Source organism: Neoarius graeffei, chromosome 27, assembly GCF_027579695.1.
Source record: "Neoarius graeffei isolate fNeoGra1 chromosome 27, fNeoGra1.pri, whole genome shotgun sequence".
Lineage (NCBI taxonomy): Eukaryota > Metazoa > Chordata > Actinopteri > Siluriformes > Ariidae > Neoarius > Neoarius graeffei.
In genome coordinates, this window is record NC_083595.1 from 47,292,996 (window position 1) to 47,311,701 (window position 18,706).

Sequence of the window (18,706 nt, forward strand, 5' to 3'; positions counted from 1 at the left end):
GCACGGTACAGTATCGATGCTGAAACATCCACATTAATAAATATATATAAATATTGGCACCCATGAAAACTGCAGTGCTGCATCAACGCCTAATTCCCAGTTTAACCCTTGAATGTAAGGGGCTGGGGAATTATATTAGATTTTCTTGGGTTTAAAGCACAGAAATCATCCGACCTACAGGATTTAAGGTGCCGGCCGGGTTAAAGGAGTTCTATGTTACTACCCAGTAGGCGTGGTTATCAGGGCGCGGGGCGTGGTCGCGGTTGGCCGCACGCTCTTCTTCTTCATTACGCTTAAAAACACACAGCTTGATGTAGGCTGATGTTAACAAGGAGACTATTGGTTATCTCTGATCCCCTGCAACCCGGCGGCATAATTAATCTGTAAACTGCACTTGGGAAGTTTTTTTTTTTCCCTTTCTATGAGACCTGATCATAATAAGGAAGAAAAAAAGACATTGGAGGATCATGGTGACGGAGAGAAGTGTCCTATGGAAAGGGATCATTTTGGTTGTTTGTATGAGATCAGTGTAACTTTGAACTCGGACGAATTAGATGTGAGTGTGATGCTGTGCAAGGACAGGCTGTAAAGGACGCACTGCTTTCACTTTGCCTCCTTTTGTGTCCCGCACTCCTCGGAGCGCGCGCCAGACCCGGACATTTTCCGCACCTCCTTGAGGTGAACCGAATCCCGGGATTACTAAAAAACAAACTTTTTTCCCCCCACTTAAATTGAACCACTCCTTTATTTCTTTATCAGACACTCCACCTTCCCAGCCTTCCTCTTGGATTGTAAATATATATATATAATATATATATATATACATTAAAAAAAGGCAGCGCAAAGACACAAACTGGTCGCAGTGCAGCTGCGCTTTTCCAAAGACAGGAAAAAAAAAAGCATGGATGTACGATTTTATCCGTCCTCAGGGGGGACTGCAATTCCTGGAGATCCACAGAACATGGATTTCTCCCACTGCTCTGGCTACTACAGCTACAACAAGGTGAGATGCTCTTAATTCATCCTTTCTTGCGCGAAGTTGCCTTGGCGCTCTTGCGCACGCACTTCTAACGACTTTGTTTGCTTGTTTGTTTACAAAACCCCATGCGCACTCGCACCATGTCAGACTTTATTCATAAACGCACCTCAGTGATATTTTGCACAGGACCATGTTTTGCAGTAGGTTTGCGCATCATGCACCTTTACAGTTATTAATGCTATAAACATTGTGCGTGGTTTTTTTTTTTTTAACGCAATAAGACGACACAGGTTTCTAGTCTTGCAGTTTACTCTGCTTTGGGCATCTTAAATGAGCATGGAGCAGGTGCGTGCGTGCATGCACGCGTTTAAGAAATAATAATAATAATAATAATAATAATAATAATAATAATAATAATAATAAAAGGACAAATTGTGCAGAAGTTGCATGCACTTTTGACTTTAAGTGTGATATTCTGAGGTGGACAAACACGGGGATGGACAGAGAGAGAAGTTGGAGAGCTGGAAACACATGCAACCTGTAATTAAGAGTGTCACGTTAATGGATTAAGCAGCGCGTTGTTGGAAAAAGCAGTTGTTAGGCGAGCGCTCCAGACAAAAGCCGAGCTCGCGCGCTGCGGGACAATGAATGCACGGATTGTGCGGTGTTTTTTTTTTTTTTCCCGTGCGTCTTTCCCCCCCCTTGCCCCCCCACCCCACCACCTCCTCCTCCTCCTCCTCCTCCTCTCCACAACGCCATGGGCATCATGACACAATGATATGATTGGAATGTTTTCCTTTTGGGCCACTTGTGTGTGATTTGTTGACCTGGGCTCAGGGGTATTGTGTAAATGTTACTATTGGGCCACTAAAGTTTTCACAGCCAGAGCTGAAATTCCCAAAGTGTTGGTCAAATCTTCAGACCTCTTCAAACCTCTTCTCCCCCCACTTCGTTCTAGATACCATCTTGTTGAACAAAGCATGTTTTGTGATGCGATCCAACAGACTATCAGTGTCCAACTTAGTGAAGTCTATCATGCAAAGAAACCTGATCCTTTGCCTTTATTTAAATAACATAATATATATGCATGAGAGTTAGGTCCGGATATACTTCCTCCAAGAGCCATTTGTGGTTACGACAAACAGTTTGAATGCAACTGCTTGTGATAAATAAATCATCCATCAGATCAGTATGTATGCACGCTTCGTAACTGCGTTCATGTGCAGCTCTGACATTGAAGAAGAGCTTTCAAACAGTCCTCATTTCCCCAAAAGTTTATTTTCATAGATAGAAAATCAGAACATGCATCCTTTTCCATCTCAACTTGTCGGAACTTTCTACAGACTCACATTTATCCCTGTTAATGATATTTAGATAATATTAATTAACAACACCAACACCACCGACAACAACATTTTTTTTGGCCGTGATTTCTCAGGACGGTCATGTTTTGTGCCAAATAAGCAAAAAAAAAAAAACTTCCCAAGAGTGTAAAATGTTACATCCTGTAATCAGCAATGGAAGTTTTTATCTGCTCACTTTTGATAGGCAATGAATAAACATGCACATAAACCCATCTGATATGCCATCCTGAAGTGTTTGCTAATAATAGCTGTAATAATTACAGAAGCATTTTATAAGACACCATTATCTGGAAATCCAGTCACTTTAATCTACAACTATATCAGAACCTTAATTAGCCATTGGTTTAATGAAGCTTTAGCTAATGTAGGATGATTGGATTAGGGGAAAAAAAGGACACTGAAAGGGAACTTTCCTAATCTGGGCATCAAAAGTGAAAAGGAAATGTGGTTGTTGTAGTAATTTGGAGGAAATCAGGCTAGCCATCATGGTTTACTAGGAAAAAATAAAACAGGACTCGTTGAGAATTGTTATATTCTTATCAACATTTCAAATCTTAGCCAACATTCATACAGGAAGGAAGAAAAAAAAAACAAGAAACAAAAAAAAGGAAAAGTACCAGTTTTACACTAAAGGTTCTCATTTGTACCTTTTCGTCATTTCACTTAATTCCTTTAGATCTTTCTAAATACAGTATGATATTTACATTTGCATTTCAGTATTTATGGATTTTTACGACAAATGACTCTGAGATACAGCTCTACGGCTACTTTTGCAGTTTGGGTTTGACATTCGGCTGCTGATTGGCCGCTTCTCCGCTCTGTAATGAGTGCGGTTTGGGCCCGAGTGTACCGTTTAGAAGGCTGCACATGTGGTAGCAGTCAAGGCAAATTTACAAGAAAAAAAACCCCGGGCCCACTTCTGAAAGGCTTAAATGAACACATGCCTACATTGTTTCAGAAGATCGCATTGTTGTTGTTGATGTAGTTGTTGTTAGTGGTGGTGGAGGAGGTGGTGATGGTGGAGGAGGTGGTGATGGTGGAGGAGGTGGTGGTGGTGCTTGTTTTTTTTTTTTCTTCTCATCAGTTTGGTGGAGGATTTTGAAGCGGAATTTGCGCTCAGGTCTAAATGTGAGCTGGGGGATGTGACTGAGATGTCAGTACTCTGTTTGATTTTGGTTGGCCTGCATTTTTAAAACAACGTCGGGGGAAAAAAGGGTGAGTCGGAGCTGACACATTGGCCTCGCAGGCATGCGGAGACCATTAGTGGGACTGGTTATGTTTTTGTTGTGGTTTTACAATGATGTCAAGTGCTCACTCCATTAGTGCTCTGTAGATCGAAGTATCTACAGAAAGGTTTGACAGAAGGAACACAAAGATCATTCAGTGGTAGCTCAAGCACCACGTTGAACTCTCTCTCTCTCTCTCTCTCTCTCTCTCTCTCTCACATACACTCACACACTTTCTCTCTAAAGAACTTTACAGTACTTTTGGGACTTTTCCCCCTTTTTAAATCAAATCCAAGCTGATCCCAAGCTGACTGCATGCGTCCTTGTTTTTTTTATTATTATTATTATTTATTTTTTTTTTAATCAAAGTACTTTTTTATTGTCCTAGAGAAAGATCTGGAGCTGTTTAACTGAGATAACAGGAATAACACGAATGCAAATAATGACACAGCATTTCCCTCAATGGAGTTTGGCCACAGTTTGGTGTTTGTCAGCATTTCCAGTCTTCTCTTTCCTTCTCTTGCTCACTCTCACTCTCTGTCTCTTTCTTTGTCCCTCTCTCATTTTCTCTCTCACACATTTCTCCCCCACCTTCGTGTCTGATGAAAAGCTTCATTCAGTTATGCAAGAATGGACGATTCTCTTTGTGCCTCACTCTCGCCATGGCAACCCCACTGGACTTTGTGTCAGGAAGTGTGTGCGCGCGTGTGTGTGGGTTTGTACTAACAGATGGCAAATGTGTACACACACACATGACAAATTGCCTCAGAAACCCAGTGTGGTAGCACTTCTCTATGTTCACCAAACCATATTAAACAAATCATAAATACACCGTAAACAAATGGAGCAGATTGAGTTCAGCCATCCAACTGGGCTTCGGACCATGTTTTTTGTTTTCAGCATTGGATGATGATGATGATGATGATGATGATGATGCAGCTGTAGCTGATTTATTTAGTGCATGAAGATGAAGAAGAGGAGGATTCCTGGAACAAGGGTCCGATTTTGCCGAGAGGTTTTGTGCTCCTGAGCCAAAAACAAAAGAAAAAAAAAGGAAACGAGGTGACAAGCATCAGAGATGGTAAATTACAGAGATGTTTACACCCACTGATCTTCTCTACACGCCCCTAAACGCCCCAACACACACACACACACACACACACACACACACACACACACACACACACACACACACACACACATTGTTACTGCAGCACAAAGGCAAACAAAACACCCATTCAAAAGCCCAAAACACACACACACACACACACACACACACACACACACACACACACACACACACACACACAATTTTCCTGAGGCTACAGAAGCATTCTGTTGTTTTGTACATCAGGCGTGCATGGGTTAAACTCCTCACGATATTGTGTGTGTGTGTGTGTGCGCTGTTAACCTGTATACAGCTGCTGTCATTTCATCATATGCTCTTCCACACTGTTAGCTATTATCACTACTATCTGACTCTGGTTCCTTGATAAGACTTGAATAGCAATTGTTAACTCTAATTCATGTCACTTCGATTAAATTTTAACCTTAAGCACAGAATTAACTTTTACCGAATCATAAAGCTGCGATAAGAAAAATATCAATGACTTTGTTTATTACTTTATGACTTTTTGCCATTCTTGATAAACTAGCTGTATGAAACAATCACATCCTGTTTATGCTGGTTTACTGCTACTGCAGTGTCTACTGCTAAAACTAATAATACAACAAAAAAAACCCAGAAAAAAACTTCTCAAACTATTTTGTATGACAAAATTCAGCTCAAAGCCAACTGTAACAAAAGGAAAAAAAGTCATTTCTTGTTGTTCATAGTGCTGTGCAAAAGTCTTAAGCCCGGTGCAGACGGGCGACTTCTCATCGCAAGCATATTGCAATTTTTGGACGCAAGTTTCCCCTCTCGAGTAGCTGCATGTGCATGTTATCTGCGACCAGTAGGCGATTTGGGGAGGGGGATGCAAGTCACGTGGAAATCACATGACTATTTCGCGGGCTTAGCCTTTGGAGTTGATCGCTTCGTTACTGCAAAGACACGCACACGCGGCGATCTCTCTGCAACAGGTCAGCGACTGGCGATTTTTTTTGTCACAGAATATCAAGCATGTTTGATACCTGCGATCTGTCTCAAGCAACAAAAAAAAATCGCCGTCGCAAATATCCGCACACGAAGCAATTTTTCGCTTGCGTCAAAAAGTTGCACGACCAAGCAACGGAAAATCGCCCGTGTGTGCCGGGCTTTAGGCACATGTGAAGAAATGCTGTTGATGAAAAATGGCTTAAAAATAATGAAATGAAATGTTTCAACATAAAAAAATACTATAAACAGTAATCAGTAAGCTGTAATAAATGAAACAAAGTCAGTATTTGGTGTAAGACGACCATTTACTTAAAAAAAAATAGTAGTCTGCGGTACAGTGAGTGCAGTTTTATGCGGAAATGAGCTGTAGGTTTTACTGAGCATCTTAGGGTAGTATCTCACTGGGCTGCGACAGCTTGCGAACGTCATTCGCGACAGAGTTTCAAAAGTGTCTTGAAACATTCGCAGGGCTTCTCAATTTCCTCGCACGAGTCGCAAAGTGTCGCTCCTTCGTCGCTGAAATTTTGAACATGTTCAAAAAATTTGTGCGACAGAATTTCTCTCAAAATAGCCGCAAATGTGTCGCCGGTGTCGCAAAGCCGTCGAGAACCCTTCTCGAGTCAGTTTCCATGAGGCTTCCTCTACTTCCCTGCCTGCCGAGGGAAAGCTGGGCTGCGACAGCCTGCGACTAGTTGGAGACACAAAATTGCGGTAAAATATGTGAATATCAATTCAGTGTGATTCCAAGTGAAAATTGTCGCTAATTCGCATAGTTTATCGCAATTGTTGTGTCTCCAACTAGTCGCAGACTGTCGTAGCCCAGTGAGATACTGGCTTTACAGAACTAGCGACAGTTCTTCTGGACACTTTGACTGTCACACTCGGTTCTTCATTTATTTTGCACCAAAAAATTTTCAGTAGCCTTCATTATGGTTTCTTTTTTAATCTGAAAAGTGCTCTCTTATGGAATATGCTGCTCAAACTTTTTTTTTCTGTAACATTTAACTTTGTGCTGGAAAATGAGCGAACATTTGGAACTCTAAAATGTTTTTGTACTGACTCGATAATGTAGAAGTCATAAAATAGAAATCTATAACAAAGTTTATATGCAAAAAACAACAAAATTAGGGTGCTGAAGACTTTTGCACTGTACTGTACGTAGAAGATAAAACTATTTGTCCAACATTGTCGCTATAGAAACCTCTCTCACATGCATGCTATTAAACATAAAAAGCATAATACTGCTAGTTTTCCTATTTTCCATTTTATTCTCTGACCTTTGCATCAGCCATCTTATTAAAACAGCAGTTTGAGACACGCAAAAGTGTCACCTAGTGTATAATAGTTGTATTACTCCTCTACCAATAATAATGATATTATTTCAATATACTTTTGACTTTGATTACTGCCACAGATGCAATGGATCTGGCGTATATCTTCTGGTTGCATTTTTCTGGCCCTGAAACTAGCTCCACCCCTAGGTAGAATAGACCTGCTGAGTTTAGTTTCTTTCTTTTCTAAACAAATCGACACTGCATGATTGTGTATTTAAATCCGAGGAATGGGGTTAGAGTCTTTTTAGTGCAACTGAATTGAAGATGGTGTTTTTTATATATATATATATATATATATATATATATATATATATATATATATATATTTATTGAAATTACAGACCGCATCTTTAAAAATGTTAGAATTATTTGTGTGATGGCTTGGCTTGTAGGATGACAGCACGGCATGTTGTAGGATGTCCATTTGTACCGTACAATCAACTGTTTTAAAAGCATTTCTGTCAGTTTTACTTTTGGTTAAAGTGCATTAAAAGTATGGCTTGATTTGGAGAGCAAAAAATAAAGCATATGCTGTATATCTTCAGCTTTAAATATCCAGACACTGTTTTGCATGAACACGCCCAGCTTGCTGTTCTCTTCAGTCTCACTTCATGATTGATGTACTTCGTGATAATCCTGATTTATATCTAAACAAAACGCATTTGGTAAATACAGTGTTTCTGTGATAAACAGTCATAAAAAATGCACTTCTCATTTAAAAACCAACCAAAACAAAACATTTCCATTTGTTATGATGGCTTATCATGTCATATTAGCCAAAAGGCCTTGTGTTTTGTTTTTGCTTTTGTCTGCTCTAAGTTCCTGCACTTCCTTAGCAATAGTGCACCCTGATAACCATTGCCATGCCCACACAAAGTGCACTTCTGTTTGCGGTAAGTGAAAAACGGTCAACGTTGGCAGAAAGATCAAATGCCGAAAGGAAAATAAGCTTGGACATCGGTGATCAGATTTCAAACAGCAGGTTTTGAGATGGAGATTGTGCTCAAGAGGAAACAGATGTGGACGTTTTGTTTTGGGTTTCCTGAAGATGATGTGTGTTTTGCTGGATAAGTGAAACATCCAGACATTATTTTGTATGTGTGTGTGTGGTTTTTTAAAATCATTATTCAGTAACTACAGTGGAACTAATAGGAAAATTAAGCAGTTACAGACAGGCATGTACTGTAGTACCCGAGTCCGACTCATGTCCTAATTTTAAGGACTCGTGACTTGACTTGGACGTGAGCACGATGACTTGGAGTCGGATTCGGATTTTTTCTTTATTTTTAATAACATACCGTAATAATTTGGCATAAGATATTTATATTTATATCGACATTAATTTTTATACTAATTTCGTGAAAGACAATGCACATTCACCTGTTCGTACATCACGTTCAGGAACAAACTAACGTTAATGTTGCTAAAATGTTTTTGAATGTTTTTGAAACCGTGAAATAAATGTTTCTGAAATGCACACAAGTATATTTATTACAATAAAGCACATTAGAGTGTTATGTTTGTGAGATTGTTATGTTTTTTTGACATGGATACTTAACATTAGTGCCACCAGCCTTTTCCTAAATATTCCTGACTAGCGGGTTACCCGGAGTTATAATAATAATAATAATAATAATAATAAGTTAGATTTATATAGCGCCTTTCAAGAAACCCAAGGACGCTTTACAATTATAAACAAAGAAAAAAAAATAACAATAAAATAAATAAATGAATAAATAATAAAAAATAAAAGTAAAAAGTCCATCAAGTAGGGGTCAAGATGTAATTCCAGTGGTGTAGCAGCCACAGTCCCACCAAAAGGCGCATGAAAACGAGTCCCACATCTCCAGCACAGCCGCCGTGACGCCGTCAGCCACATCGCTCGAACACCACGCCATGGATCCACAAAGCGAGCAGAGAAGCTCCGCCACGCAGAGCGCTGGTGTGTCCCAAACCGCCTGCACAGCCGCCGCGACGCCACCGAGCAACATCGCTCGGAATATCACGCCAAGCGTTAAAGCACAGAGCGCTGGACAACCACGATGTAAAATGAGCAACGAGTTCACTGCAGTCCACAGCTGGGAGCACAGGCATCGCCCACGGCGACCCAAGGCCTGGAGGGAACCGACGCCCAAAACTGGGTCCGGAGCTACACCACAACCGGCGGACAAAACACTCAAACAAACATCAAACCACACAAACACACACACAAAAAAAGAAAATTGAAAAAGAAAAGCTCTGGTGAGAAGCGGCAGCCAGAATGCGCACGACGTACTCTCAACCGGAAATAGAAAAAAAAAATTCACCTGTGATGAGGAGTTGCTTGGGTTTTGCAAAATTCTGGGTTGCCCTCAGACTTCCATGTCAAATTTGGTGAAGATCCATCAAGAAATGGTGATGTTAACCCAAGACAAACAAAAATACAAACATCCACCACCCAGGTGCCCACTGGGGACCCCCTGGGGCCCAAATATGGAATTTCTGAGTTCTGTCAAAGTGTGGCCATCTCCTTTACCTACGTGCCAAGTTTAGTGAAGATCTGTCGAGAGTTTGTGTTGATAAATGTAACGTGAAAGGTATTGAGGGAGGGGGTGGGTGGATGTTGTGCCCTCCAGAGACCTCCCTGGGGCCCGTACATGAATTTTGTTTATATCTGCAAAATTCCGGGTCATCCCCGGACCTACTTGCCAAATTTGGTGAAAATCCATCGAGAAATGGTAACGTTAGCTCAAGACAAACAAACAAACTTTGCTGCTTATTATATAAATAGAAGATACTTTTCTTTTTTTTGTGAATTTATTGTAGGCTATGGTATGGGACATATATCTTCACACTACTCAAAGCTATCGGTGTGTTTTTGAGAGTGTGCGTGTGTGACACATTTATGTCGGACTTGACTCGGATCAATAGTGGACTCGACTTGGACTCGACTCAATTTTCTTTAAAAGAGAACTGAAATAATTTTTAAACTTGCTTTATTTCTTAATTAACGTGTTATTCAATTACGTTTTCGGTTTTAGTAACTTTATATCGTGACTCGTATTGGCAACTAACTGCAATTAAATATTATACTTATCGGCTTATTCGGTTTTTAGCCATGTTGAATTTAGTTTGTTTGGTCCACGGCAGGCGTCGCTTATCCGCGCGATCTTCACGAGACTTGTGCGAGACTTAGAAATGTGAAGTGTCAGCCAGGTGTCAGTGCTGCCATTTTGAAAACTGTTTTCCAAACGAAGTATTGCACAAAAACTAGTTTAAATGATGTTTATTGCTTACTTTTTTCAAACTTTCCTGATTGCTATCAAAACAAGCAAAACTTCCGGCTTGATTACATCAGCATTCGAAAGAGGGCGCGCACGTCTTGTGACAACGTTAGCAGATGTCGGTCGCTTTGATTTCCGCTGTACGTTTTACTTCCGTCCTACGATGTCTCGCACAGGTCTCAATGAATCTCGTTTACGGCCATTGCTTTGACATATGGACTGATATGTTGCATAGCATATTTCAAACACTCATAACTTGCTATAGCAGCGACAAAATAGCGATCAAAAATGCATTCCGATATTTAATAAAATGAGATAAATAGAATTTTGCTAATAAAAAAAATTTGCCTTCAGTTCTCCTTTAATGACTTGTTCTTGACTTGGACACTGGGGACTCGAGACTGGACTCGGACTCGAGGTTTAGTGACTCGACTACAACACTGGTTACAAATGTGAGGGACGTACCTCTGGAGGTCTGGAGACGGCGATGGCTCCTGGGAGTTTGACGCATTAAGTATGCTGAAGTTTGGTTATACTTGTAGCACAAGAATTAAAATAAAAGCATGAACTTGTCTTTGGGATCGTAATTGATGGCACTCGCACATGAACTTGATACTGAAACTACACTAACACACTTACACAGAGGAAGTGACCTTCCAATCATATCACATTCTCTTCAGAACGATGAACGGAAATCAAATGAAGTGCGCTCTCTCTCTCTCTCTCTCTCTCTCTCTCTCTCTCTATCGACCCTTGTCCTTGATGAACTTGGGATGTAATGTGATTGTGGTTCCAGGATGAGAGAGTTACACTTGTAGTCATATATCCTATAAATATATCCTATAAATCTCAGATAGCACGATGTATTTTGTGTCTGAAAGATTTTTCTGTCTAATATGTCCTCGATATTTCCAAGGCTACTACGACTGTTAAATATGAAGAATGTGTGGAGTTATTTTGCTGGAAAAAGTAATCAGATGTAAACGCAGAGCTGAGATCATTTTGAGAACCACATCGCCGTAATTAGATTTATAATCAGATCAGCAAACTCATATTATAACCCAAGTTATGCAAGCACAATATTCATATATACCACGATGATTCAGAATTGCTTTCCGTTCTTCATGTTCATATTACGAAAATAATTTTCCTACGTGGACACTTACAACCCTTAGGTTCATTCAACCTACATAAATATTTATAACAGTTTATTTCAAGAAGCATCATAGTCTCTCTCATAATCTACTTGTTTTATAGGACCTACGTACAATAAGCCCTTCATGGCAAATGATGTAAACCTGCAGAAGTGTTTATAAAGGTTGATTTTGGGTGACTTTTTCACCTAACATAGGATGTTTAGTGTCATGTTACAATATTTGACAACAGGTATTAAGACCAGTGTTCATAGAACTACATGTAATCTATATAAGCTCCTTATGACGACGGACATAAACACAGAAAAACATTTATAACTGCTTATAACTGACACATCAGCTGTCATAATGTCTACTTTTGTCAGTTTTGGTAACACTTCAGGTTGGTGTTCATAAGGCTACACAAACCCTACCTAAGCCCTTAATGACAAACAGCAGACCTACACAAGCATTTATAAAGGCTTATTTCAACCAGGATATGTTTGTTAATTTAGATGTGAAGTTCACATAACACAAGGCAATACTTTACCGAAGGGCGGTGTTCATAGAGCTTCATAAAAGCTATATAAGCTCTTCATGCTTGACATACTTACAAAAAAAAAAAAATTATTAATTCAAGAGGCATTTCGGTAACAAAATATACTTTTGTCAATTTTGGTAACACTTAGAGGCAGTGTTTATAAGGCTGCACAAAACCTACATAAGCCCTTTATGGCAATTGACTTAAACCTACACAAGGATTATTGAAAGCTTATTTCACCAAGCATTTTTTTTTTCTAATTCTGGTGTCATGTTTATATAAGACAGGGAGCAGTTCAGTTGAGCTTGATGTCATATTACATAGTTTATCAATACTTTACCTAAGGGTGGTGTTCATAAAGCTTTATAAAACCTATACAAGCTGTTCATGACAACTTGGCAAGCTTACAAATTATTGTTATTTTTTATTAATTCAAGAGGCTTCAGCAGTAATAACATCTACTTTTGTCAATTTTGGTAACACTTAGAGGCAGTGTTTATAAAGCTGCACAAAACCTACATAAGCCCTTTATGGCAATTGACTTAAACCTACACAAGGATTATTGAAAGCTTATTTCACCAAACATTTTTTTTTTCCAATTCTGATGAAATGTTTATATAAGACAGGGAGCAGTTCGGTTTAGCTTGATGTCATTTTACAAAGTTTATCAACTTTACTTAAGGAAAGTGTTCATAGAACTACATAAGCTCTTCATTGCACTTAACATTAAAACAATAAATAAATAAAACCATTTTAGCAACTTCATTCAAAAGGTATGAGCTATAATAAAATCTACTTTTGTCTATATCCATTTTAGTAACCCTCAACTTAGATGCAGTGTTTTTAGGAATACATGACAACTGTTATAAGCTCTTTATAACAACTGACATTAACTTACATTTTATAAAAGCATTTATAAAGGTTTATTTCAGCCAGCAACTTTTATGTTTTGTTGATTTTTCCAACATGTTTATGTCACAAAAGAAGTTAAGCTTGGTGTCACGTTACACTATTCGTCAACACTTTAAGCCTAGGTCACAACCGGACGTACGATTTTTTGGCCATGCGATTTTTGGTGTTTCCCAAATCGCTGCGTTTTATTTGTTCGTGGAGAAAGACGCACGTTGGCCGCAAGTTTGTCTTGCAACCTGAAAAAACGTAAGCGCCTGTAGAGTTTGTTTGACATAACAAAGAACCTCTGCGGCCGGTCTGCAGCCAGTCTACGGCTTGAAAATCAGCACGTCACACGCGCGCCCTCCATGCGTTTCTTGCGTTTTTTGCACGTAGACCGGCCGTAGGAGCACGTACGGCCGGTTGTGACCGAGGCTTTACTTGGGGCTCATAGAGCTACATTAAACCTACATAAACTCTTCATGGAAACTGAAAAACCTACACACACATTTATAGAGGCTTATTTGAACTGGGATCTTATGCCGCTTTTCCACTACAAACGCGGCTGAGTTGGGCTGAGCCGTGCCGTGCTGAGTCGAGCTGAGTGGGGCTGTTGGAGTTGCATTTCGACTACAACCGCGCTGAACCATGCTGGCTGGAAGTGGGTGGACACATTGGGTGGAGTTAGCGAAAGTGGGTGGACGTCACGTGATGTCGTTAAGCAGCGCAAACAGTGACATCAGTGACCTTTTAAGTGGTAGTCTCACGACCTGGATAGTAAACAATAAACATGGAGGACATGGAGTCGTTAGTGTTGCTGGTCTTGGTTCTGTGGCTTGTTGTCACCGACAACGCCAACAGATACTGGCAAGCGCGTATAGATGAGGCGAGGTGCATAAGGCTTCAGAAATTCTCGTAATTCGTAATTATTATTCTTCCGGGTTTACGGTGTTGACAGATCCCAGCGTGCTCGCGGGGCGTGTGGGCATGTGAGGACACTCCTCCTCACCAATCAGTGCACAGGGGAGTGTCTGCTCACGCCCCCAGCCTCACTCGGCTCGGTTTGGCTCGCTTCAGCCCCACTCCAAAACGGTGCGAGTTTTAGGGGCTAAGCAGGGCTGAAGCGAGCTGAGTCGCGCTGTTCTTTGGTAGTCGAAACACGAGCCGTGTCGGGCTGAAGTGAGCTGAAGCGAGCTGAAGTGAGCTGAAAAAGGGTAGTGGAAAAGGGCCATTATTGACCATGTGCATGACAAGTTTAGAAAAGACAGGGAACAAGCCGTTATGTAAAGGCAGTGTTCATAAGGTTACATTAAACCTACATAAACTCTTTATGATGACTGACAAACTTACACAAACATGAAAAGTCGGTTCTTTCCAATGGTTTCAGCTATAGTTACAACTTCTATGCAACATACAGTACATGCACACAAACATACATACATACATACGTTGTACCAATGACCAGTTACATCGCCAAAGCATACAATCACAATCACAATAAAATATTTGACCATTGGAAAATGTTAAGTGATAAGTCCAAGAGAGAGAGAGAGAGAGAGAGAGAGAGAGAGTTGGGGCAGAGCTTAAACCAATCAAAACTCTGTAGATGTAAAAGTGAGAAGTAAAGTATGGACCCATTGTGGGAATAATGAATTCGACACAGAATTGCCTCATTGCTCCTACCTCGTCTACAAGCTACCTATATTCCATCCATGGAACTAATTATCTTTATTGATAGTACTTATGTTAATTTGTACCTGACAGCCACCATTATCCAGATGACTAGCTGTTTTAGTGACTTTACCATCTTTAATTCACTTCCAACTAAAACACTAGCGTATCTTTCCAAACAGGAGCATGATTTCCAATCGTCATGGTCTGCAGCAGGCTTGCAGTACTCGAGTCCAGAACTTATACTCGAGTCTGACTCGTGCTCTAATTTTAAGGACTCATGACTTGACTTGGACTTGAGCACTGATGACTCGGACTCGTGCATTAACTGTATTCGGACTCGTAAATTTGAGACGAGGACTCTGATTTTTTTTTCTTTATTTTTTTGTAACATGCCATAATAATTTGATGTAAGATATTTATATCTGCATAAATTTTTATACTAATTTTGTGCAAGAGAATGCACATTCACCAGTTCATACGTCATGTTCAGGAGCAAACGAACGTTAATGGCGCTAAAATGCCTGGAGAGAAGCCCCTAGGATTGTCCGCTTTGCTTATACAGACTTCTCATACAGTGGGAAAAAATGCACTGTGATGTGTTCCATATGTCGAAGAACTATCGAGGAGACAACGGGGACAAGTTCGAACTTCAATCGTCATTTGCCAAGACTCCACCCAGAGAAGGAAGTGACACACTATGTTCATTGCTCTGTTGATAGCAGGGCTTGCTTGCTGAGCGATGAACTAGCTTGTGTTAACCCTCTCTCATGTTATTTGCCCTGTTGATAATGGGCGGGGCTTGCTGAGCGATGAACAAGGCTTTTTATCCGTAGCTCATTACCTAAAATGGGGTAGTCGAGCAGCAACGTTAGTCCAACACACAGTGCATTTACATGCACATCCAAATCGACCTACTGTCGGTAATCGAGCTAAGGGTCCCAGCAGGGGTGCCAGAGAAATCCAATCCTACATGCACACAAGGAAATCGAGCTATTGTGTGAGGTACATTGTGCACATCGTGTTGGTACACTTCCGGTTGTCATCATGAAGAAGAGCTATTCAAGAGTATAAACAAAGTTATCAGTTCCGTGTTCACAAGAAGAACGACGACGAGGACAGCAACATCGAGAGATGTTGTTCCTCCTGACCTCTTCTGCTGCTCGCTACTACTACTGTTGTCATGCCGACCGAGGCTGTTGTGTTTCCCGCTTGTGGTCTCGTCACTCGTCACTTCCGGAAGGGGCAGTGCTGAAGTAAGTAGCTCGACTACGTAGCTCGATAGGGTTTACATGCACTAAGTAGCTCGGCTACAATCGCATAATCTAGGTCGTGTAGCTCGATTACGAGAAATCCAGTTCCGTTCGATTTCAGCTGAGCTAAGGTGTTTCCATGGCATTTAGAACTTCGATTTCAGTCGAGCTACGGCAGAAATTCGATTTTCTCTATGTGCATGTAAACGCACTGACAGTAGCAGAGACGCTTTCACATAAAAGCAGCAACAGCCACCGTCAAATGGTGCGATTGGAGTCTTGTTCTCGGACTCGACTTGGATCAATAGTGGATTCGGCTCGAGATTTTCTTTAATAACTCGGACTTGAACACTGGGGACTCGAGACTGGACTCGAACTCGAGGTTTAGTGACTCGACTACAACACTGATCTGCAGTAATCACAAGTTGGATAAAATGGAGTCGAGTCTGATCAGGTCCAGTCTTTCTCTGGTCAAGAAACTGCCTGCATCTCAGCTGCTCGATAAAATTCCAGGAGCCAGCTTGCTTATTTTTTCATATCCTGTTAAACTCTACTAATTGTGCACTACTCCAATGGATAACGTGCTAACACTAGGATCAAAAGTACCAATTGATGAGAATGTTAACGTGCGGGTCTCGAGAAGGCGTTTGTAGTTATTAGAGGTCATACGCATAAAATGAAGGACTGAACAAAGAAACCAGAAGCTCTAAATGGTGTTTTAAATATGAAGCAAAACCAGAAAGTGAATCAATAATGCCGTATTGACTCACATCACAGAGCTGAGATCAATCAGCAGACAATACGGACTCCACATGGGATATTCAGATGCACTGAAACATGAAACATGCATAAAATATCAGCACAGAGCTACACGCACATACATACACATACATACACATACAAGCGCTGCTGAGACAGATCCTGATTGTGGATTAAAGCTATTGCCCTTGTAATGTTTGACCTGAGAGAGTTTCAGGACATTGAGGGATGTAATTGAATCTGGAAGAGTGAGGAACATGATATAAAGCCCAATGTGACTCATGTAGCAAAGCCATATTTCAAAAAATTTCCATTGTTTTTTTTTTTTTTTTCCGCTTACTAAATGAACAATGGCCGCAGAGGGAGCAGGTCAGTTGAGCTAAAACATTCGTATCATGTTACACTATTTGCTAACATTACTTTAGGGCTACATTAAACCCATGTCAACTGTTCAAGACCACTGACATAAACCAACATGAACATTTATAAAGGTTTCAATGGGGTTAGAATAGATGGAAGCCAAGTTGAAAGAAAGTCTTCCACAGTATTATCCAGAGTATTGCTTTGGATGTTGGTGTCTGCTACAGTATATAAAGACTTCTTTCAGCAGGTATGAGCTGTGTTCATAGGACTACATACAGTCAAACATACAATAAGGCCTACATCATTGTTTATAAAGGCTTATTTCAACAGCTGTCACAAAGACTACTGTTCTAAGCTTTGGTAATACCATACCAGTGTTCACGGGGCCACATGAAACCTACATAAAGCTTTCAAGACCACTGATGTAAACCAATATGAACATTTATAAAGATTTCAGTGCTGGTCGAACTGATGAAACACAATAGTGCTTTGAATATTTATGTCTGTTTTATAACCAGGTCAACAAGTATGAGCTGAGTCCATAAAGCTACATAGAATCTGTATGAAGTCCTTTATATAAATAAAGGCTTATTTCAACAGCTGATATAAAGACTACTTTTATAAGTTTTGGTAATACCAGTGTTCATAGGGCTACATAAAACATACATAAGCCCTTTATGACAATTGACCTAATTGTACACAAATATCGCCAATGTTTACTTCAAATGACTACAAAGACCATAGTGTTTATGATGCTACATAAGACCCCTATGAGAATTGCTGTAAGGCTACATAAGCATTGATAATGGATTTTTTTTTCAAAGAGGTGTCAATATTACATTACAAGCATTTAGCAGACACTCTTATCCAGAGCGATGTACGACATAACATACCTAGAGCAGTCTGGGGAGCAGTTGGGGGTTAGGTGCCTTGCTCAAGGGCACTTCAGCCCTTCCTACTGGTCCAGGGAATCAAACCAGTGACCTTTTGGTCCCAAAGCCACTTCTCTAACCATTAGTCCATGGCTTCCCCCAACAACTGATCTATGATGCTGTTATGACTTTCTAATTCACTCAGCTCATAAAGTGTCATAACCAACCATCTATCTCACTCAGGTGTTATGTCAACGTGACATTGAAATTGATGACTGACAAACCGATAACTGTAAGGTTGTATAAATTTAAATGTACAGTACTGTTCAATAGTCTTAGGTGCATGTAAAGAAATGCTGTCGACCAAAAATGGCTTCAAAAATAATGAAAGTAAATGTTTCAACATTAAAAAAAGACTATAAGCAGTTAGAAGTAAGCCACATGAAACAAAGTCAGTATATGGTGTAAGACGACCCTTTGCTTTTAAAAAAAAAATAGTAGTCTGAGGTCCAATGAGTGCAATTTTATGCGGAAATGAGCTGTAGGTTTTACTGAGCATCTTATGCCCCTTTTCCACCAAAGCAGTTCCAGGGCTGGTTCGGGGCCAGTGCTTAGTTTGGAACCAGGTTTTCTGTTTCCACTGACAAAGAACTGGCTCTGGGGCCAGAAAAACCGGTTCCAGGCTAGCACCAACTCTCTGCTGGGCCAGAGGAAAGAACCGCTTACGTCAGTGGGGGGGCGGAGTTGTTAAGACCAACAACAATAACAAGACCGCGAAAGATCGCCATTTTTAAGCGACGAGAAGCCACAGCTGTACAAACGCGAAGTCAGCCATTATTATTATTATTGTTGTTGTTGTTGTTGCTGCTGCTTCTTCCGTGTTGTTTTTGCTTCGATATTCGCGCCAAGGTTTATGCAAACGTAGCGACGTAACTGACGTATACAGCGACATAATGACG

At 40.4% G+C, this 18,706-nt stretch overlaps 1 protein-coding gene across 1 annotated transcript in view; it reads left to right on the plus strand.

The window, feature by feature from the left end:
• Positions 1–327: 327 nt before the first annotated feature.
• tox3 (TOX high mobility group box family member 3) overlaps positions 328–18,706 on the plus strand; it is a 136,756-nt gene continuing 118,377 nt past the window's right edge. Inside the window, exon 1 of the mRNA XM_060911862.1 lies at positions 328–1,003. Within this exon, the coding sequence (XP_060767845.1) occupies positions 902–1,003 (102 nt within the window). The 5' untranslated portion in view covers positions 328–901. The remainder of the gene's footprint in view (positions 1,004–18,706) is intronic.